This window comes from Ambystoma mexicanum, chromosome 8, assembly GCF_040938575.1.
Source record: "Ambystoma mexicanum isolate Mex_15411 chromosome 8, UKY_AmexF1_1, whole genome shotgun sequence".
NCBI classification, from domain to species: domain Eukaryota; kingdom Metazoa; phylum Chordata; class Amphibia; order Caudata; family Ambystomatidae; genus Ambystoma; species Ambystoma mexicanum.
In genome coordinates, this window is record NC_090929.1 from 1,399,279,263 (window position 1) to 1,399,301,785 (window position 22,523).

The 22,523-nt window shown below is 46.5% G+C and overlaps 1 protein-coding gene across 1 annotated transcript in view; it reads left to right on the forward strand.

Moving 5' to 3' along the window:
- The window catches only part of HPSE2 (heparanase 2 (inactive)), a 2,768,318-nt gene that overhangs the window by 1,540,842 nt on the left and 1,204,953 nt on the right, over positions 1-22,523 (forward strand). The window contains exon 5 of the mRNA XM_069611539.1: positions 4,846-5,017. Within this exon, the coding sequence (XP_069467640.1) occupies positions 4,846-5,017 (172 nt within the window). The remainder of the gene's footprint in view (positions 1-4,845; positions 5,018-22,523) is intronic.

Here is a 22,523-nt window from a genome sequence, read left to right on the forward strand (position 1 = left end):
TTTATCTTCAGTGTTTTTCCCCTTTTTTGTTTTGATGACCCTCACAGTATATTTTACAATTTCATGATATTGGGCCTCGTTACAAGTTCGGCGGTAGCCTTGCCGGTAAAACCGGCAGGCAGCCGCCGACCTAGCACATTTTTCCAGTGCCTGGTATAGGGAAATACAGGGCTATTACAACGCTGGCAGACCCAGTATTTCCCCATTACCAGGCGCCGAATGCATTACTCTCCATACCCATTGAGCACCATAGGGCTCAGTGGGAATGGGCAGGTCGGATGCACCGGCACCATTCGTGAATGGTGCCGGTGCATCCGACATGCTCTGCTCACGGGTACCGGTACGCCCGCCAGGTCAGACCTGCCGGGCAGGAAGGCACCCACGAGCAGAACTCGTAGTTTGCCAGTCTGGTAACAATGGTACCAGCAAGCTTACCGGTACCGTTGTTACTGGACCGGCAAACTTGTAATGAGGCCCATTGAACACATATATTCTTTTTGCAGAGCAGCGTATATTTGTAGCTTACCTTTCCAATATAGTAAATATTTTTTCGATTCCTTATTTTGTGGAAGTAATTTGTCTTAAATTGTTGCAAATATTTATTATGTGCATATTTATGTGTGTGTTTTGTGTGACGTTCAATACACTTTTTGAAATGACGTGCTGTAAATAGTAAGAGCACTTTTGAATATTTCTTAAAAACTCTTAAAAGCTGTTGTTTCAGCACACCACATACAATGGTTTGAGGATGTGTGGCAGCATGTTCACTAAGACATATAATGTTCACTAAGACATATAGGGCCTCATTACAAGTTAGGCGTAAGAAAACCGGTGTTACTGTGATGGCGCTGGCACCGTTTACGTCATCACCTGCATGGGAGCGAGAGTAAGATGATAGAATGTTTGTGCTGGTATTTTTATGCTCCCAATGATAGCATGTACACAATCTCTGTATATTATCAGCACACAACATAATAGAGGCCACAGATTTCAATGTGCAATATGTTACAATGGCCTTCATCACAGGTCCGGCGATAACCGTGCAGGAAAAACCGGCAGGTGGCCGCAGAACCTGTAATGAATTCCCGACGCCTGACTTACCGGAAACACTGGGGCATTACAGCCCTGGTGGCCCGGTATTCAGATGGCAGTAGTTGTTAGGCCCCATTCCCATTTGAGCCCCATACGACTCAATGGGAATGGGGACCACTAAAACCCAGGCACCATGTAATTACGGTGCCGATGTTGCAGTGAAAGTTTGTGGCCATGTGCCGTTCCGCTTGCCAGGGCAGACTGTGCAGGCGGGATTGTTGTTGTTTCGGGACCGGAAAAGTTGTACTTTGTTCAACTGTTCAATATTACACACGTGGGTCACACATTCCTACAGAAACTGTATTGCATAATGTCTCCAATCGTGATGTGCTGCTAGGCAACTACATGTCGCATTCATTTCTATTCACTCAATTGAGTGCTCCTATGTACTAGGTGCCTCATGTGTTGAGGGATGCTGGCAGAATCTGCGTCAGGCAGATGCAGCCCACACAATTTAATTAAATATTGTGCACAGCATGATGACTAGCCATCAAGCACCTACTATTTCCTCACCAGTGGAGATGCTCCCTTCCACATGTTGCCATTGCATGTTGTGCCACTCCATGGCTAGGTTTTTTTTTTAATTATCCAGTGTATTTATTCCCCTCACATGGCATACTGCCATTTGCCTATAGCTGCGGTAAGCTGGATGTCATCTGGTGAGTGTCTCTTCACCCCCCCTCCACTTCACAGAGGTCATGCATTGATCTTTCTACTCACCCAACAGCCAGGGACACTGTGGTGAGTGTCTTCTCCCGCCTCACCTCACAGAGGTCATGCATTGGTCGTTCTACTCACCCAACAGCCAGGGACACTGTGGTGAGTGTCTAGTCCCCTCCTCCACTTCACAGAGCTCATGCATTGGTCGTTCTACTCACCCAACAGCTAGGGACACTGTGCTGAGTCGCTACTCCCCCTAGCCCCCCTTCACAGAGGTCATGCATTGGTCGTCTAACTCACCCAAAGCCAGGTGCTTTCTGCCGCATAACGTGCCATTTACCCAGGCAACGTGGAGTTCCACAAAACCATTGAGTCGTGTGTCGACCCTGGGAAACGTGCACAGCAATGCGTGATTAGTAGTTGTGCATCACAGACCATTTGCAAGTTGAGGGAGTGAAATAGCTTCCGATTTCGATAGACCGCCTCAATTGCATGTCTGACAGTCAACTCGACATGCGTACAGTCTAATGCACCAATGCAATTGGGCATGCCAGCAAGGGCATGGAAGACCTCTTTGGTGGCATGGACCTGTGCAGGTGTTCGGGGTAGGGCAATGTGGTCTAACACATGGTGCAGCAGCGCATCCAGTACCTGGAAGAGTACACTTGAAAAACAGGGTTGTGACAGCCCATGCAGCTCCCCTACGTTGTGCTGATATGTTCCAGTTGCAAGGAAGTGCAGTACCGAGACTACCTTCAGCAAGGGCGTTATTGCAGTCCAGATGTTGATTATGCTGCTGATGTCTTCGTTGATGAGTGTGACAATTGACAATATTGTGTCCGTGCCAAGCTGGTATAATGTTTGGATTTGGCTTGAGGTCATGTTCCAGGGTGTGGCCCTGATGCGTGGTATTGGTGGGTGCCTGCGGGATGGTACCTGCTGTACATTGATGTTTGAGATGGCCACCAGGTTCCTCATTTGCCTCCTGCACCTACTCCTCCTCCTCTGCCTCAGTGTTGCTTCTAACTTCATTGCTGCTGGTAGATTCCCCATCCCAATTGCTGCTAGGCCGACTGCCGGCATGGTTGTGTTGGAAATGGATTGGGTGTGGGTGTGGCCCTTTTGTAGGTTCCCAGTGGCCAATGATGTGCAGCTGGTTTAATTTTGCACACCTGAGGCTTGTGGCTGTTCACCTGGCACTGTTTAACGCCTGGTCTGTGGTGGTGGTAATACAGGCGTGATGGTCACGGTGCTAACGCCATTTTTATGGCGGTGTTTCCATGTACGCAATACTCGTAATGTTCCCGGTATACTGGCGTGCCATTAATTCGACCCACTGTTTGCGGTCACGGTGCTACAGGGTGCAGTAGAACCGTGGGGGTCACTTTGCAGTGATGGTGTTTCCACCATCGTGGGTCAGAATGTGCCGGTCCGGAAAGCGGTGCCGGTACGGTTCTACCAGCACCGTTGATTCCGGACTGGCAGACTTGTAATGAGGCCCATAATGTCTAATACGAGGTTTTCCCACAAGAGTGCGATATTTGCACTTGTGGTTGAGTGACCAGTAAAACATGATCTGGTGTGTATCGGTATGCATGACTGATGGTGTAAAGAACTGTCTATTTGGATTTTTTTTTCTGTATACATGTATGCTGCAAATAGAAAAAGATGTCATGTGGGCTATGTATGTGTGTGTATGTACATTTGTGTGAACATATGCCTGTAGGTTGATATGCATATTTTTATGAAGATTATAAGTGTTTTTATATCTATGTTGATATATATTTGTATTTGTCAATTTCCGCGGATTGGTACTATATGAGTCCTTTAATCGGTGTGTGAAAGTGTTTATGTGCTGTTTTATTTTTGAAAGCTAGGATTGTTGTTGTGTCAACCAGTTGTGTGTTGACCACTGAGAAATAGCAGCAAGGGTAAATATTGATCTTTGGATATAGGGATCTGTGTGCTTACACATATCTTTCTGTGAATGGTTAGACCATGTGTATGTGAATTTGTGTTTGTGTGTCGGTTTAAATATGTTTATCCTGATGGTAGGAGATATTTGAGTGTTTTGCTTTTCGTGGAGGGGTGGGCGCAGACCCATGCATGTGATTCTTTCACATGTATATGGACTTATGTGTGGAATGTAACCTTTTATCTGTTGGCAGTTTGTAGCCCGCTTATCTGTGCATTTATGTTGATGTAGTTGAATGTAGGAATCTGTAATTTTGTAGCATATCTCTGTGAGTTGGTCTGCATTATGTTTGTTATATGTGTAAGTTGTGTGTGTGTGTGTGATAGAGTACACCATTTTCTGTGTGTATTTCTGTTCTTTTTTGTATTATTGCCAATGTGTTTCTTAACTTGCATTTCGGTGTTTACAATACTTATGTTTGTAGAATTGTTTGACTATATGTGAGCAGTGTGTGTTTGTGTGTGGATACACAAAGATCCTCATTACAGATACATACCCGCACGATTCGTCATATCTATACTTGTGAGAGCCTTACTAGTACTCTCACAGTTGAAGAAAGGACTTTTTTTTACAATCGAGAATCTAAAGTGTAATGTAACCATTTGCTTGTTACTTTATATTAGTTCTGAGCACCTTGTTGACACACAGCCTACTAGTGAGTCCCCAAGTAGGTCCTGACTAAGATCTGAATAGAGGGCATATGTTTGTCGTGCTCTTATTTCCTATGTTCAATTCTTTGCTCCACGGATTTTGTAGATATGTGTTAACTTAAATTTCACCTATGGTCATCTGCTCACGGTATAGGGTCTGTACAGCAGTATTTTCGCTCAGTTTGTTAACAGCATTGTTTTCACAAATATAGAAATGGCAACACACCCAGATATATGCTATATGTGATGTCTCGTGTATTTACATTTTTATCATTTTCTGTTGACACGCCATTGCCTGTACTACCCACCATTTATCCTAGAGTAACCATAATTAATAAGTTGGGATACAATGATTACTGTTGTGAACAAAGCCATTCACTACCTGAATTAAAGTCAAGTAGTCCTATAGTAAAGTGCGTGATCAAGTCCACTGTAGGTTTATTAATTATATGTCTAATGTTTCTCCAGAGCCCAACAACTATAGGACAGTAAACGGTCGTGCAGTTAATGGCAGCCAGTTTGGAAAGGACTACATTCAGCTGAAAAGTATGCTGCAGTCCATCCGATCATATTCTAGAGCATCGCTTTATGGACCTAACATTGGCAGACCCAAGAAGAATGTAATAGCTCTGCTTGATGGGTATGTATACACAAAATAAAGTTCCCTTTTACAGTTTGACTGGTCTAAAATGTTTTTATGATGGCAATGCTATGATTAATATGAATACACCTCGTCTATCCCAAGAGTACAACCCATGTCACTGTAATGTCTGCTGGTATCTGATTGACAGCATGAGTGTACAAGAGCCTGTACCCCAATAGAGAGTTCTAATAGATACTATATATTCTGCAGATGACCCAGTCGCCAGGCTGAGAACTCAGAAACTTTAAATTATTCTTGCAAAGCCTGGCAGATATCATTAACACCTTTGGCACTGCATGTGTGCCTAGCAACACCCTTCTCTATAAGTGACGGCACGCGAAATATAAAGTTGAGTGCTCAGAATTGGAGCCTCCATAGAAGTTTCACTTACAGGAAGCTTGTGTTTAAGGATGTGATGCCATAGTTGTGATGTTTTCGCTCCACAAAACTATTGAAAGTTCCATGAAGCTTTACGCCGAATCCTACTTTTGCAGAGGTTGGGAGACTCATAATAAGCAGGAGATGTTGACCTTGCAAATTGCATTAAAATCGGCGATGGAAGCGATCCATGTTTAAACTTGAATGAGATAGCCATTAAGAAGTATTCATGAAGAACCTTATGAGGCACGTGACCCTGGTTAAAAAGTAATGGGAAGGTTGCTGACGGGCTTCACAGGGGGCAGGGACAGTGCAGTAAAAGACGATAACAGTAAGTAACGGCCAGCATGTGGCAAGTGCAGTACAAGATAATAACAATAAGTGATTAGCAGCCAGCACATGGCAAGTGCATAGGTAAGTGCGGACAGCAGGTGTAAGGGGCTGGTAGGGGGACTGTAGGGATACAGAAACAGTCCCTGAGTGTGGGGTTTGCCAGGTGGGCAGTGCAGGTGTGAGACAATGACAGGGGAGGGACCTGGGCCCGAGATCAGAGGGTGTCTAGGTAACCGGTGTGGTTCAGGTTTCAGCCAGGAGGTCAGCAGAGGTGAGGAGGAAAGAAAGCAGAAGCAAAGAGAAAGGTTTTGAGGTGCTCCGGAACCGGAGATGGTTCTCCTCAAGTTTAAGGGACTGACTATCCACTAGTTGACCAGCTTCCACTACAAATGGTCCGACATTAGGCTGTGATCAGTAGTGATTGTCTAACGTGATCATTGATACATTGAATGTTATTTTATGTGATGAATGCGATGCTGTTTCTGCACATGTACAATCTTTACATGGTCAGGATGAATTATTTGCACTTCACGGTATTGTTATGAAGTATGATGGTTATGTACACATTTTATCTAATGTTGCATTTTGTATATTTTTCTACGAATAATTAAATTGATGTGATTAAATGGTAATATTCGAGTGTCACTTTTATTTGCTCCATGTTCTTCCATGACGATTGATGTTTGAAACGATGGTAAAATTGTGCAATTAAAACCGAATTGAAGTTTGTTTGTGTGAGACACCATTTGGCTGTATGACCCGAAATCTAAATGCCATCCTCTGCCGGCGAGGGAGAGCACGTGCGGGGCCCCACAGGCCGAGGCCCGGCTGCGGAGCGCAAAGAAATGCACACCCACTCATGGATCAGATGCAGGCCGGAACTGCCTGCTCGTGGAGGGGGCGGGGCTTTTATTAGAGCACCTTACGTCACCGCGTAACATTCCTCCTTTTTTCCAGCAAACTTAACACAACATACTAACTATGATCATGTGAAACTGATTTAACTTAACTATACTGTGCATTCTAGTCCAACACAACTTGTTGTCCTACCACTCATAGGGCTTGATCACGACTTTGGCGGTAACCCTTAAATCCGCTGGTATCGCTATTACCGCCAGATTTAAGGGTCTGCCAAATCAGGACTTCGGCGGATTTCGCCCCAGCTCTTCCGCCGAAAATTCACGTTATTACCGCCCACAGGAAATCCGCCGGCAGTAAGAGCGCAAATTTTCCCCATTGAGCCCAATGGGGAATTACATTAATAGCGCCTGATTATGAGTTCGGCGGTAGAGCTAATACTACCGGCGGTAATACCGCCGGCATTACCGCCAAAGTCGTGAGCAGGCCCATAGTCTTTTAACTTTTCTGGAGCTCTCGGTGCAGTTCTTAGGGCATAGCGCCCACATCTAGGGGCTGTCCCCGGACACGTGTCCTGTGGCGTCTCACCTGCCTTCTTTGGAGACGTCTCCTTCAGTTCATCCATTAGTCCGTCTGTGCCATGCCTCACGGTTGACTCCTCTTCCTCCGATGGTTGGTGCTCGTCCTGTGGCAGCGACTCTGCTTCCTCTGAGGGCTGCTGGTCCCTGTCAGTCCACGTCTGTCGTGGCACTCCCTTGAACCATGATGCGTTCCTGGTGATCTGTCGTTGTCCTCGTGTGGCCGTTATCATAGTTCCTCGCCATTGCATTATTGTCCAGTGGGCCATGTTGTACTGGTTATCCAGTTTTGTTTTCGAGGGGTTCCTCTTCACCAACACTTGATCGCCAACTTGGTGTCTGGATTTCTTCGCATGCCTCTTGGTGCCCATGCACTCATTTGCTGTAATTCTTCTTTGGTGAGTGCGCTCACTGTCGTAGGTGTCTGTGCCCCTGCTTGGATGGTGTGGAATGGATGAATTTATCACTGCCCCATACATGATATCTGCCGGTGGTAGCCCCGTGGTGCTATGCGGTGTCACTCTGTAGTTTCTTAGGAACCGGTACAGGTCCACCCTCCAGGGGCTGGAGTGTGCCCGGGATAGGCATAGCACCTTGGTAAGGGTGCGCATGAACCTCTCCACATCTCCATTGGCTTGGGGACATCTCGGCGTGATGTGGTGGTATTGGATGTTCAGATCATCCAGGTATTTCTTGATTTCAGCCCCTTGGAAGTGTGGCCCGTTGTCGCTCCGGATGTGGCGAGGTAGGCCATGGGTGGCAAAAATCTTCTCTAGAGCGGGCATCACCATGTCTACGGAAGTAGATGACACGATTTCCACCTCGGGATATCTTGAGTAGTCGTCAATGGCTACCAACAGATACGTGCCATCTTGGATCGTGCAGAAGTCAACGCTGATTGCGTCCCATCTTGAGGACCCCCGTTCTGCTGCTTGTATACGTTCGGGGTTCGGTGGTGCGCTTGTGATCTGACACGGAAGGCATGCAGTTATGAGTTGTTCCACCTTCGTGTCGATGTGCGGGAACCATACTCGGTGCCTGATCCTGGCCTTGGTCCTGACCATACCTTGGTGCCTTTCATGTTCGAGCGCAACGACTCTGTCTTGCAGCCCTGCAGGTATGACAATTCGAGCTCCTCTCAGTATGATTTCCTCCTTGGTTACGGACAGGTCTTGACGTACTGGGAAAATGCTGTGAGGAAGTCCCTGGCATCGGGTGTGCGATTATGTACATTTCGCAGAAAAGATTTCCATTCGCCGGAGATGAGGGCGTCTTTGACGAGGTTACAGCAGGGGTCAGCTTGTGTTGCTTGTATGATGTCCTGAATGCCGATTGCTCTGGGTTTCATTGTGTGAACGACCTGGCGATGTGTTCCTCGGTTTCTTCCACCACATTTACTTCTCTTGGCGTGGCTGCTCTCGGGTGTCTTGATAGGAACTCTGCGGGGTTGCTCGTGCCAGGTTGGTATGTTAGTTCAAATTCGTATTGTTGCAGGTGTAGCAGCCACTTCCCTATCCTCGCTGGGGGGTGTTAGGAAGATCCTGTGAATATGGGGATGAGGGGCTTGTGCTCCGTGTATGCTTTGAATCTACGTCCATAAAGGTATATGTGGAAGTGACGGCAGCCCCACAGTACTGCAATGGCCTCCTTCTCAATGTGGGAATACCGTTGTTGGGTGGGAGTTAAAGCACGGGACGCGTAGGCAATCGGCTTAGTTTCTCCTGTCTGGGCAACTTGGACCAGGATCGCCCCGAGGCCAACGAGGCTGGCATCAACATATAATTCCGTAGACAGTGTGGGGTCGTAGTATGCCATTGTGGTGTCGGTTGATAGGGACGCCTTGATTTGCTCGAGTGCCTCCTGGCAGTGGGGCTCCAGGCCCATTTTTTGTTCGATTTTGTGAGTTCCCTGAGTGTCTCGGACATCGTAGCCAGGTTGGGTATGAATCTCCCACAGTACGTCACCATCCCCAAGAAGCTGCATACTTCTGTCGGTCTTGTTGGGGGTGAGGCTTCTTTGATGCCCGCAACTTTTTGTGGGTTGGTTGAGCCTCCTGCACCGTTGAACACGTATCTGAAAAAAGTGATTTCTTCCTTCATGAACTCGCACTTCTCCCTGTGAATGGTTAGCCCTGCGTTCTCCAACCTACTAAGTACCATCTCGAGGCGACGCATGTGTTCTTGTCTGTCACTGGCATGGATGAGGATGTCATCACTGACATTGAGTACCCCCAGGATTCCCTGTATCACTTCCTGGATGGCTTGCTGGATGATTTCAGCCACTGAGGATATTCCGAAGCTCAGTCTTCTGTATCGGCGCAAACCCAGGTGTGTGGAGAAAGTCGTAATTTATCTTGAGTCCCGATGCAGTTTTAGCTGATGGTACCCAGCATTGAGGTCGATCTTGGAGAACACCCTGGATCCAGTGAGGTCTGTGATGATTTTGTCAAGCGTGGGGCTGATGTGTCATTACCGCTTGATGGCTGCATTGGGGAGGCGCATGTCAATGCAGATCCTCACCTTCCCCGGTTGTTTTGGCATCTTAGTTACCACCATGGGTGATACCCACGGTGTCGGCCCAGTCACCTCCTCTATGATGCCAGCTTTCTCAAGTTAACCCAGCTCCTTTTCGACTTGTTCTCTCATGTGGAAAGGTGTCCTTCTGTGACGCACTGATTCGTCGATATGGAGTTTAATGAGTTTGTCTTTCAGGCATCCGATACATTTGAGGAGGCCAGGGTGCTTGTCTAGGAGGTTGGCAATGTCGGTTGGGTCTGTTATGTTGCAGACGAAACGTATTAGCTCAAGGTCTTCTGCCGCATCCCCACTCAGCAGGCACTCGATGCCAGCGTCAACAACGTATACCTTCGATTGTAGTGTTCGTTCGCCTCTGCTGAGAGTTGTCCGAAAACGCCCTATCACTGGTAATGGAGTTTTGCACCCGTAGGCAAATAGGAGCGTGTCTGTCTTCTTTAGGACTGGGGGGGCGTAGCTTTCGGAACATGGTCGCCGGCATAACGTTCACTGATGCCCCAGTGTCGATTGTCATTTGAGTCTCTTGGCCTTGTATGGCCACTAGGCATTTCTGTCTTCGTTGCCTTTTTGTCGACCCTGTCCCTCTGTGGTCAAGTGCCAAGACTACGTACACTTTTCTCCCTCTTCTTAGCTGTCCACTTTCTGTCTCTTTTGTTGTGACACCGTCGCCATCGCCTTCTTCGTCGGTGGATGAGTTGGCGGTCTCGACACGGCCGGCATTCGCCTGTTTCTTTTTCCTCTAGGCCCCTTTTTCTTGTTGCGGTTGGGGGCGTTGTGCGGGCCCTGACGATCGGCAGACTCTGGCGTAGTGATCTTTCCAGCCACATGCTCCGCACATGGTCCGCTCCGCACATGGTCCCTTGTGCTGGGCAATTTCACCTGCCATGATGTACGCCTCTACACCACCCACATTCAGCAGGCCCTGGAGTCCTTGGTTGCCACCAGGATGAAATGTTGCCTCGTTGGAGTCTCCCTTGACTGTTGGCGGCTGGCAATTTGTGCTATCATCGCTGTCGTTGGTGTTAGCTGGAGCTTCTGCAAAGTGGTGGTCATGTGTGCTGCCCTCGCATGTGATAGTTCCCTCTGACGTCCGTATTCAATGATTCTGGCTAGTGATATGCCCTTTTCGCTCAACACCATCCTGCGTAGATTTTCCGAGTTCATGCCGTTGTTGATCTGGCGTCTGATTTCTTTTTCGATGTTGTTAAACTCACATGATAGGGCTAGTTTCCTGAGTCTCGTGTGATATGCGTCAAGCGTTTCCTCTTCTAACTTTATGGTGGTGCAGAAAATTAAAGTTTCGTAGTCCGGGTTTAGTTGTGGCATAAAGTGGGCTGTGAGGGCGTCCTTTGCCAGCTGGTAGACGTCTACACCATCTCAGATGACGAGTGAGTTAAAGATGCATAGGACTTCATCACCCACATTGAGTAGGAGCATTTTCCTGGGATCTGTGACATCCTTGCAGTCCATAGCCATCTGAAATTTCTGGACCCACAACAGCCATCGGGGGCCCACAGATGAGGGGTCTGTGTATGGGTCAAAAAGGTCAGAATGTCATTGTGGTGCCCCCTTGCGGTCACGGGGAAGGTGCTGCAGGCGATAGATTTGCTGCAATCCTCGATGGCGTGCTAGGCCTGGGTGTGGATAGACCTGTCACCATGATGTATATACGTATGGGCAGATGTGGAGAGCGTGCACCAAAGTTTTCTCACCTCAGGGAGATAGTTGCTGGCGGTGCTGTGATTCCTGGTCTGCCTGGAAGTCTGTTTGTTGATTCCACTCATGCATTGGCATCAGACCTGCCTCGCTGGAGTTGTTCTTGTGTGGAGCCCATTTTTTCAGGGGCTCCACACAAGCCCCTGAAATGGATGCAGTGTGCCAGTTATGAGAAATGGAGGAAATTTTTTTTAAAAAATGTCTGGAAAAAAAAAATATATTTTTTTCTGGTGGGGGATGGGCCTCCCACCGTGTTTGCAAAAATTCGCCTGTGCCGAGCGCTTATTAGCAATGTTATTGCTCACGCACGTGGTGTGTTGTAATCCGTTCCTTCGTTGCCAGTGTTCCGTCCTCTCCAGCCGGTGCGCCGGCGAGGGAGAGCAGGTGTAGGGCCCCACAGCCCGAGACCCGGCTGCGGAGTGCAAAGAAATGCACACCAACTCATGGATCATATGCGGCCCAGAACTGCCTCCTCGTGGAGGAAGCAGGGCTTTTATTATAGCGCCTTATGTCACCGCGTAGCGGGACGTAAGGCGTACATAACATGCTCCAATCCAAAACATGTATTTTCCAATGGCACAAGTAGCAAAATCTCACAGTGAGCTATTGGACTCCAAAGATCATGCAAGTTTAAATATTTTATTATCTTTTTGAATTTGATTGGGTCTCTTGTAATGTTGCTCAGAAGCATAGACTACATACGTCCCAAACAAAGCATCCTGCTGCAGTGGCATACGTTCTTGGTGAAACTGGAGCAGATCCATTCAGAGCGTTTGTTGGGCAGGAGCTCTGGTCTGAGTCCCTCTGCCATTTCTCGGCACAATAAACACAGTAGGAGATCCCATTTTAGCATTATCTCCAAGTCCTCCGAACACAAGCATTCAGAAGAGAAGAGGCAAACAGAATCTCTATTCAGGTTTCACCTTTGTTGATTGGAAGAGGTGGCTGTTATGGAGCCACAGCAGGTGCCGGTTAACAACCTTGCGGAGTCCTTCAGGCAAGAGTTGTTGGTAATGCTCTCTGAGATGAAATAGCAACTTACTACTTTGCACCTCAACTCAGATCGAGATTACTGCACTACAGGTTTCAGCAGTGCAGAAGTCTATGGTGGCTCCGAATACCTCAGCAAATGAGCTGGAGGCTGTGGTGGTGTATTTATTGGAGCATGACAATTCCACAGACCCTGCAGATTCATATACATCGAAGATGGTACAGTGTGGTGACAATGGGGGTAGGATGATAAGAAAGACTTTGAAGTGCCAGGATAAAAAGGCACACAGGAGACATGTGGGGGTGGATGGTTTCTCTATAATTGAACAATTGGCCTCAATGGACAGGGGAGGTCGACCAACGGGTGTCTTGCTGATTGCTACTCACAACTCAGCCATATTTGAGTCCTTTCTCCTTAGTGATGAATTCCCTGGTGTCTTGGTTATTGGCATAGTGGTTAGAGGAGGCATCTCTCGTCTAAAAGTGGCTGTGATAAACATATATTGGAATCCCGTCGACTCAAGCAAGATGTGATTTTTGCATTCTCTAATGTCAGTGCTGTCAAACATTGAAAATATGTATGAGGATTTCATGCTACTGATTGCAGCTGATTTTAACTTGCAATGCATTTAGGGAGAAAGGCAAGGCGGAAAACAAAAAGTGAGTCGTATTACAAGCAGAGGTAAACTCTGGAACACCTTCATGCCTGATTGGGCCATGACAATGGCAAATGAGAATAACGAAGGTGATATGCCCCAACATTAACCTGGACACAAAGTGTGGAGGGTTCCATCAATGATTATCTGTTTTCGTCAGACTTCCTATTTTCCAAATTCGGCAACAGACAGCCAGAGACCACAATATGCTAGTAGCCAAATTCAAACTCTCTCGTGGGGAAAAGAAGCCTGTATTTGGGTGAACTAACTGTCAATGAGGGGAACAATCGGATTGGAACGTTTCAGAGAGCTGGTGTGATCTTGAATCAAAACACCAGACACCTCTGGGACACTGCATCGGATTCAGAGATAAAGAAACTATGTTCCCCGAGGTACTTTGCATATTTCCTATGGGAGCTAGATCCTCCAAGACTAGGGGAAATGAAAAAACAACATAAGTGTAATCACGCGTTTCATGAAGAGACCTGGAAAAGAAAAAGGGCGCTGAGGAAATCACAGAGGAGAAGGGTTGTACATGTATGCGTTTTGGGAAAGACTTACAGCTGGATATGAGATCTTACTTACTAATGACATTTTGAAAGTTTTTAAAATAATGGGTTTATTGCTGTTTTTGTAACACATTTTATTTTGTATTATGAGAAGTCAACATGTATCGGCTGAGACAAAATAATAAAACAAGAGGGACACAACACGGTGGAGCACAGTGAACAGGACACGATTGCTGATGTTATACAGAAGAGGGTCTTAAGAGGACCAGCTTTTCTTGACGTTTATGGAGGGCTGTACAGTCTGTATTATGCATGTTGGGATGCACGTACAGCGTCCCAGCCAGGCAAAAAGGATTAGGCGGAGAAAAACCTATTAGTAATTGCCACACTGTAAGCAGGTTGAGTTTTACGTGGCAGAAGGCGCACATATCACTTGTAGTCAGTTTGACACCTAACAAATACATCATATAGCAACACAGAATGATCATCTACTGTATTAATGTTGTGGTTGCAGTGGCCATTTTGGATTCTAAGGCCTAGTACACAATGAACAGAATGAAGGCCCTGATGTGGAGCTGCAGCTCTCTTTAGCTCAGTCCCAAAACAAATCCTTTCCATTCCCCAAGAGAGAAGCCAAGGTCAGAAGCACCTGCACTGCACAGATAAACACTGATTCAATCCAGCTGCAGAGCTCATAGATGGTGGAAAGGGACTATTAGATGCAGTGAGGGCAGGTAGGGATGCACCCTTTGAAGGACAAATTCATGAGAACAGGGCATGAGGGCTTGTGATGCCAACAGGCCAGTCGAAGATTTCGAGCACTACTGCCCTCACCCAAGGAGCGGTCATCCCATTTGAACTACAAGCAGACGTCTAACCAAAGCAAATAAATCCCTGACTCAATAGTGGTGCCCTGGTCACATCATTACTGAGCACCTGTGTTTGAAGGAGATAGGGGGGAGCCGTGTCTGGGACATACCAGGATCTGGGTTAGGAGGAGCAGAATTGATGCCAGTAAATTTAGTCCAAAGTCGGTGGTGCAGCTTGTCTGTGCCACAGCGTCTGGTATAATGAGAAGGCCATTGTCTTACCAAAGCAGAGTTGGCCTCACCAGACTTACTATGAACATACCTGGGTTGAAGGGGTGCAAATCACGTGACGGTTAAGATTAATTAGTGTATCAATATACCTGTCAGCCAATCATGTACTAGGATTCAATAGTGACAATGTAGTGGGCCTGTGCTTACGGGAATGGGCTTAGATAAGGTGTGGCCAGTTTGTCAAAGGACTATAGGGGGAGTATTAACATGTCATATAGTTAGTAGCCAATGAGAGTGGTGGGATGACATTGTAGCCTATCTATTATAATGTGCAGTCTTCTGCTTTATAACCTGTATCTTCTTGGGGCGTGATGAGTGCCATGTCAATTCGGTTCTACAGGACCATTTGAGACTTTTGCACATAATAAACCTTGTTTCCCCTTGTAAAGTGGTGCAGTGGTTGTTTGGCCTTCATGGATTAATTTTATAATATGGATTTTGGGTCACGTCTCTATACATAAGGATATATGGGTAATGTTGCTTTGGCCCAAGCTCTGAACAGAAACATTGTAAGGAAATATAGACCAGTGAAAGTAGACCTTTAATATATTTGTGTCCACTCCCTACTCTCAAATAGAGTTTGGTCACCACCTTCGTGATTTGTGATGCAAACTCCACAGGCAGACCAAATCTTTTCCTGACCTCGCCTCCAAATGGTGAGTGACAAAGAACTGAAGTTATGGCAAAAAATGTTTTTACTCTGATATCTTCTGCCCTGAGGTCAGTGAATGTAGACTCTGGAGAAGTATCGGTTTGCCATTTTGCAGGTTATCAAGGTCATTGACCATCATCCTTTGGAGAGCCCACAGGCAACAAGGCTACTATTTGCTGATTGTTTTAAAGTATCAAGGCGTCACATTATCCCAGCTGAATTGGTCACAGTAGATGTATTGGCAGGGAGGTGGCAATGTCCACTGGCTCTTTACATCATGGTTGATTGAGGCTATCCTGTTTCTCAGTGATGTACAGAGATATATTTTTCAGAGAGACATACATTTTGGTGTATATTTAACCATACCATGTGGAAATTCATGGAATCAAGACAAAAAGCCAGATATTTAAGTTTATTGGCTACACCAAGGCTTTTATTAATGGCACAATAGTACAGATCAATACCTGTGTCTCAGGAGGCCCTCTAGAAGAAATGGCCAGTAGAAGACAGCTACTCAGCCAGTATCCAAACAGCATCAATTGTTGGAGAAGGGCAGGTTGGTGGATTTTCTTATGGAATGGAGGGCTGTGAGTTTGGTCCAATGGCTCCTGCAGAGTATAGTAAAAGGCCAAAGACTTCCTTTGTTCATATTTCCACCAGACTTTCAACCTCATCAGTAGCTATGAGAGTTTTGCCTGGTGTAGTTGAATGTAGAAATAGAGTAAATGGTTAAAAAAGAGCCATAGAATAAGTGTGTGAAAGTGAACATCTTTCCAGGGTTTACTCGCATCATTTTAAAATTCCAAAGTGAGAACCTGGGAAGTTGAGGCCCATTTTAGATCTAACAAGTGTGATGAATCACGGGATTCAGTGACTTCTCCCCAGGGGAGTCTTTCCTTGTGAGCATAGGGAGGCAGGGGTGTTGCTAGGTCTGGAAAAGATCCGGGACTACACTAATGGTGGGATTGTCGGGACTCGGGGTTAGCTAGCCTTTTGGTTGTAAACCCTGAGATTCTATCCAGGGCTACAACCAAAAGACCCGGGACTTTAGCCCCCTAAGCTCCCCCCTAGCAATGCCTCTGTAGGGAGGGGAGCCCACTATGCCCTGGGGTGGTGGTAAGAAGGACCTCCCAGGGAGAGATTGCCCTCCGGAGGAGAATTACTCACGTTCCGGTAAGGAACCCCCTTTCCATCTAATTCAGAGATATATTCAGAACCAACCGATTGACAGAAACCTGAGAGAAACCTCTCTTATTTGCTATTGTGATATGTCAACAGAAGGCAAATATCCCTCCAATACAGAGACGAATAAAACGTATGGAGTAATGCAGAATAAGTACCTTCCAGTTACTGGGACTAAGAAACCCAAAGGAGTCGTAGTGAATATGGCCCCAACACAGAAGAAGGGCTATCACCAGAAGCTGGGAAACCCCAGAACAGCGTCATAAAAGAAGGAGGGGCAAGAGGGTGTCAGAGAGAGAGAACCGTACAGCGGCGTGAGGGAGCCTGAAAGCCCGTGGAGAACACGGCTTAATGCATCAGCAAACAGCTGTGGAGAAAGGCTGTCCGAGTCGGACTGCAGAAGGAGCAGATTATCCAATGTCTGCCAAGAAGAAGAGGGTCCCAGGATGGACGCTCGGGGAAGACTTGCCAAAGGAATACAGTACGGTGAAGTACCCGAGCTGCACAGCACCAGCACTAGACCCGTGGGGGTCTGCTTGATTGTGGAGAGTCCCGGGAAGTGGACACGAGAGGGAAATGGTGCCCAGAAGGGGGAGAGAAAGGAAAATGTTCTGTGCCGATACTGTGCTGGAAAAGAAATGCCAAATTGAAGGTGGAGAAGGAGACGTGAGCGACACAGCTGTCCTGACAGGATATGGAGCACAGGAGAAGTAGAAAACGCTGACCCGGTGACACGATCCCATTACATTGCAAGTAAGAGGAAAAGTAGGAGACCTGGGGAAGGCAGCATTTATAACGATTGGCATAGCCATATTTGGGTATTCATGAAAAACAAATATAACAATTGAAGTACTCTTACTTGTCGCAGTTCATGCCGAAAAGTGACAAACAGTGAGAGGTCTTCCTGAGATCAGCGTACTTGTCCCAGTGAAGAACAAAGTGTTAAGAGGAGTGTGGGAAACTCTTAGGGAAGCAGCCTACTTGTCCCAGTGAAGAACCAGATAAGAAAGAGAGTAAAAATCATTCAGGGACACAGCCTCCTCGTCCCAATGAAGGGCCAAGTCATAATAAAAGTGGGAAACTCTTAGGGACACAGGCTCCTCAACCATTGAAGGACCAAGTCATTAGGAGAGTGAGAAACCCTCAGGGACTCAGCCTACTCGTTCCAGTGAAGAGCCAAATACTAAAAAGAATCAGAATCTTTTAGGGACTCAGCCTCTTTGTCTCAGTGAAGAGCCAAATACTTAGAAGAGGGAGAATCCTTCGAGGGGTCAACCTACTCGCCACAGTGGGTGGACAAATCATACAAAGAGTGAGCCTAATCACTTGGTACATGACACAGATTTAAGTGAGGAAACATATGGTCATAAAGATATAGCAAGTCCTAAAAGGGGAACTGTGCAACTGGTGAAAGAAATATCAGAAATAGAAAGTATATGAGTTGCTATTGAAAAGGACGGAGTAAAAGAGTCTACTGGTACCAGGCTACTTAGAGAGCTGACTGCAAGAAAGAAAGGATGGATAAAGAAAGTGATTTTGAAAGGTCCCCCAAGAGAACTGAATGAACTAGTACAGGATATAGCTAAGTGCTTTTTGAAGATCCTATACTGCAAAGGACATTGCTGAAAAGCAAGCCCCAGGAGAAGGGAGTCATTTTCATAGTCTTTTGTTGTTTGGTATAAGTGGTAAGGTGAGTATAGAATAGTTTTGGACAGAGGCCAAATTGTTACTTTGGACTGTATAACGGACGACAAGCATCCAAGTTTAATTTTGTTGGATTGGGAAACCATTAGAATAGGGACAGCCATGCACTTTCTTATTTAGTTTAAATAAATACTCCTTGAAATGGCAAACCCTAGTCTGTCTCCTCCATCTGACATACCACAGGAGCCAAAAGAAGTTTGTGAAAAAAGTCAAGATGTTGACCTCAAATCAGATTCTAGGTGCATATTTTGAGGACAGCTGAATGGTTTCTCTGTATCTCTAGGATACTTAATTGCATATGCTGTTTTTTCCAGCTCATGAGAAACACCTATGATCATTGCTCTAGCTCAAAGTTCAGAGTGTCCACTTTTGGGCTGACATTGGCTCCAAGATTTTTCACCAGGGTGATAGCACTTGCTGCCGGCCCCTTGCATCTGGCAAGTGTGGATGTGTTCACCTCATCCCCCACCACTGGTTAGTGAAGTTATTCAGTCCCGAGAGCTTGCTGTCAGCAATCCAACAAGCAATGGGGCTGTTGCATGATCTGGGTGTCCCCTCACATATGAAAAAGTTAATGTTGCTCCTGACAATACAGCCACAGTATATAAGAACAGATTTGGGTATAACAAAGATGAAGGCATTTTGACACCCCCACCCAAAATAAATAGGTTTTAAGCAATTAAATCTAATTTGGCCTCCCTCTGATCAGGGGACATGTTTGAAGACCAGTTTTTCTTGAGGATGCTTGGCTTCATGGCCTCCTGTACCATGTTTGCATCTCCCTAGATGGGGTCACCAATCAGGGTTCTTGGGGGGCAAACTTCTGGCATGTGCTGCTTTAGTGCAGGACTTGAGCTGGTGGAACAGATCTTTCTCTCTTCAAAGCTTTCAGGAGCAAGTTGTCACAGATGTGCTCCTAACAGGTTGGGGCGCTGTGGTGAGTTGTCTAAACTCTGCATCCTTATTTGTGGTAGAAGGAGCCACCAGGGACTGGACTGGCCACTGCCCTATGTACCCGCAGAGGGTGGATGATGAGTTATCTTGTTGTTTCATTTTCCCCTGACCCCCTCAAAATGCTGTAACACCCTATCAGGTTTCCCTCTGTGGGATACAGACCAGCAAGGCTACATCACCAAAGACATTTTGTAAGATGCATTTGCAGGCGGGGAACTGAGCAACAGACAAGTTATTACAAGGGACATGTAGTCTGTGAACCTACAATTTTCGCAAGTCACTGATAGACTGAATGTGAACCTTACCTGCAGGAAAGCAAGTGCGCATAGCCTTGTTGGCCCAGGGTGCCGACGACCCAGTGCATTCCCAATTTATTTAGAGTGGAGTAGCTGAAGATCATTGTTGAACAATTTTCCACATGGATAGAGATTCCAAGATGGCGCCACACACTACAAACACTTTTAAAACCTTGCAGGCCTCATGAATGCTATACTATGAAACTAATATCCAACACGAAAGCCACACTAATAATAACCTAATGAGGGAAATTAGGAAGGTCTCTGGCAATAATCAATCCAATTCTAAAGTTAGAAATGGAATAGGGACTAACCTACCTGCAGTGTGGCCCCTCTCCAAAGCATATAAATAGAGATGGAACGCTCAGTTGGGGAGGCAATCCTGAATGAGGCAGTCTTACCTAGCTTTGTTCTCCTGATACAAGTGGAGAATCCTGAAGAAAGGAGCCAGGAGAAGATTTTTATCGGCACATAGACACCAGCTCTGCATCCACAGACCCACTTCGCGTCTTTCCTCGCAAATTCTCCACACCCTGGACAACATTCTAGAAACTATCTACAGAAGACCTGGTAGAAACCCAGGCTGCCCTCAAAGCCACATCATTTACAAACAACATCCTCCCAGCATCCATCCTTAAGACCCTCCCCGCAGAAGCTCTCCTTCACTACCTGGAGATCATCAACAGCTCCCTAACTCAAGGCACCTACCCATGAACCCTAAAGACAGGATAAATCCTCCCTCTACTAAAGAAACCCACTCTGAATCCCGACAACCTAGGTAACTATCACCCCATTACCCATCTTACCTTCCGAGGTCAGATCATTAAAAAAGTGGTAGTCGCGCAACTGCAGCAACACATCAACACCATGAACCTTAAGGGTTTCACGTCCAAGCTCACCTCCTGCGCCAAGTCCCTCTGACTCCACATTGACAAACACCTCTCCTTCAAGACACACATAGCTAAGAAAACTCAAACAGCTTGGTATATGCTCTCCTTCCTGCAGAAAGCCAAGCCCTTCCTCTTTCCGGACAGCTTTAGATCCTGTAAGGAAGGCATGGTAACAAACAGTAAGACAAACACAAGTGATCACAGTTCAAGGGTATTTATTGAACTTCAATTGGGTTTGAAAAACGCTAATCTAATCCTAAATCTAAAGATGTGAGCACGCTACGACCATCAAATAATAGTAACGCAGTCCTAGTCGAGTCTGTCAAATTAAAAGGGCCTTTACTAATAAACCTATTGCCAATCCTTACTTCTAAATACAAATAGTGTGGAAAACAAAGTAATGCAAAAGAAAAGTGTTCAAGAAGTGATATGTCAGGATATTCAAGCCATTGGCTTCTCCTCCTCACGTTTTCAGAACGGGACAAGGCGGCACACTCGAGTTTAGCACGGTCTCTGGCTTCTCTAGCACAAGGATGCAGTTCACATCTCAGTATCAGGCCCTTCTGTGCCAAAGTCTCTTTGCCAATAAAGGTGTAATACTCTGTGAATTTTGCTGTCGGAAGTGGCCAGTACTCATAGTCATAGAGTTTTGCTGCGGCTTGACGGCGTGAAGTGAAAGTGAAGGTGCGTTACTCTAATCAATCTAATCACTCTAGCCATAGCCGAAGCCGTTCCCGTCTTGGCCTGTGCTGTATCGCAACCTGTGTTCCGTGCCTCGGACAGAAAAGCGGGAGAGAAGCGGCAGAAAAGCAAAGAGAAGCTGGGAGCCGGGAAGAGGAGTGAGGGAGGCGAGGGGTGAGCGTCCTGAGTGTTCTCATTACAGTGGACGCTGCAACTGGATGACCGCAAGTAGCTCCGCCTTTACTTTACCTGACTTTACCCTGATCTGACCCTGACTCTACCTGACTCTACCCCGCAGGTATACTTGCAGGTCTACTTGCAGGTATAATGTCTCCAAGCCTAACGGACAAGGCTTGGAGGCTCGGAGGCTCTGCATTGGCTTGGCAGCTATTCAGGTGATCTGGGTTTGTCTAACTCGCCTGCCTGAGCCTATTGGAGCCTATTGGAGCTCATTGGAACTGCCAAGTGCACAGTGGTGGGCTAGTGGGCTGGCGGGCAGTGTGAGTTCTTTTTTTCCCCTATTGCAGCTTTGCACTTTGGCACTTTCTCCCGCGACCCCTAACTGGGACCCTACACCCACACCCGTAACTGGGACCCCACACCCACACTTAAGCCTTACTATTATCTCACTGAGTGTGGAAAGGAGACTGTGGGCATAGTGCCTTTGATCCTGACCTTACTCAAGGGAGATAGGCCTAATCTTTTGAGTATCTGTACATTGCACACTGCAAAATCAGCTCCAGAACTAGCCTTACATTGATAATAAGGCTGGTGGAGTTGAGAGGAAGTGCTTTTGCTGGCCTACTTTGAATTTAGAACACATTTTATCCCGTAAGTGCATTCGAATTTTTAAATTTGCTGATTCCCGTTTGTGACTCCAGGACCCCAAGTCTCACTTAAGTCTCGGACACGTATGGAGGACGACTCGGACCTTGTGATTGCTATGGCTATGGCTGAATCCTTTTCTGAGGATAGCCACACCATATCAGGGAATGGTGGGGGGGGGGTTGCACAGCTAACATTACAGCTAATATGGTGGATGAAGGTAGTCTGTTCCAAACCCCACAATCCCCCTACCACCAGCCTTCAAGTGGCCTCCAGTCTGGAGTGCACTTGACCCCTACAGTGGTGATAATCAAGAAAACACTGACACATGAAAATGCCCTCCAAAAGGAAGGGAGAGCATATGTGGGACAAACACCAGAGGCAGTAATGGAGCCCTCAATCGACATTGACCTCACTGTAACTCCAAGTGAGGAAAAGAGCAACATTGGGCATGACCCCACGGCAGACAACAATGGACTTAATTTGGGAGAGGCTAAAACACAAGCAAGCATCAACACTAATAAGAGTGGTCCTACACCTCCCCCGTTTGCAGGAGTGATAGAAAATCATAAAGTAGGAGAGACTGCCAAACCATGTCAAGACACTCAGGATACCCAGGAGGAATCTAGGGGAGCTGTATTAACCTCCTTATATACATTTGGTACAA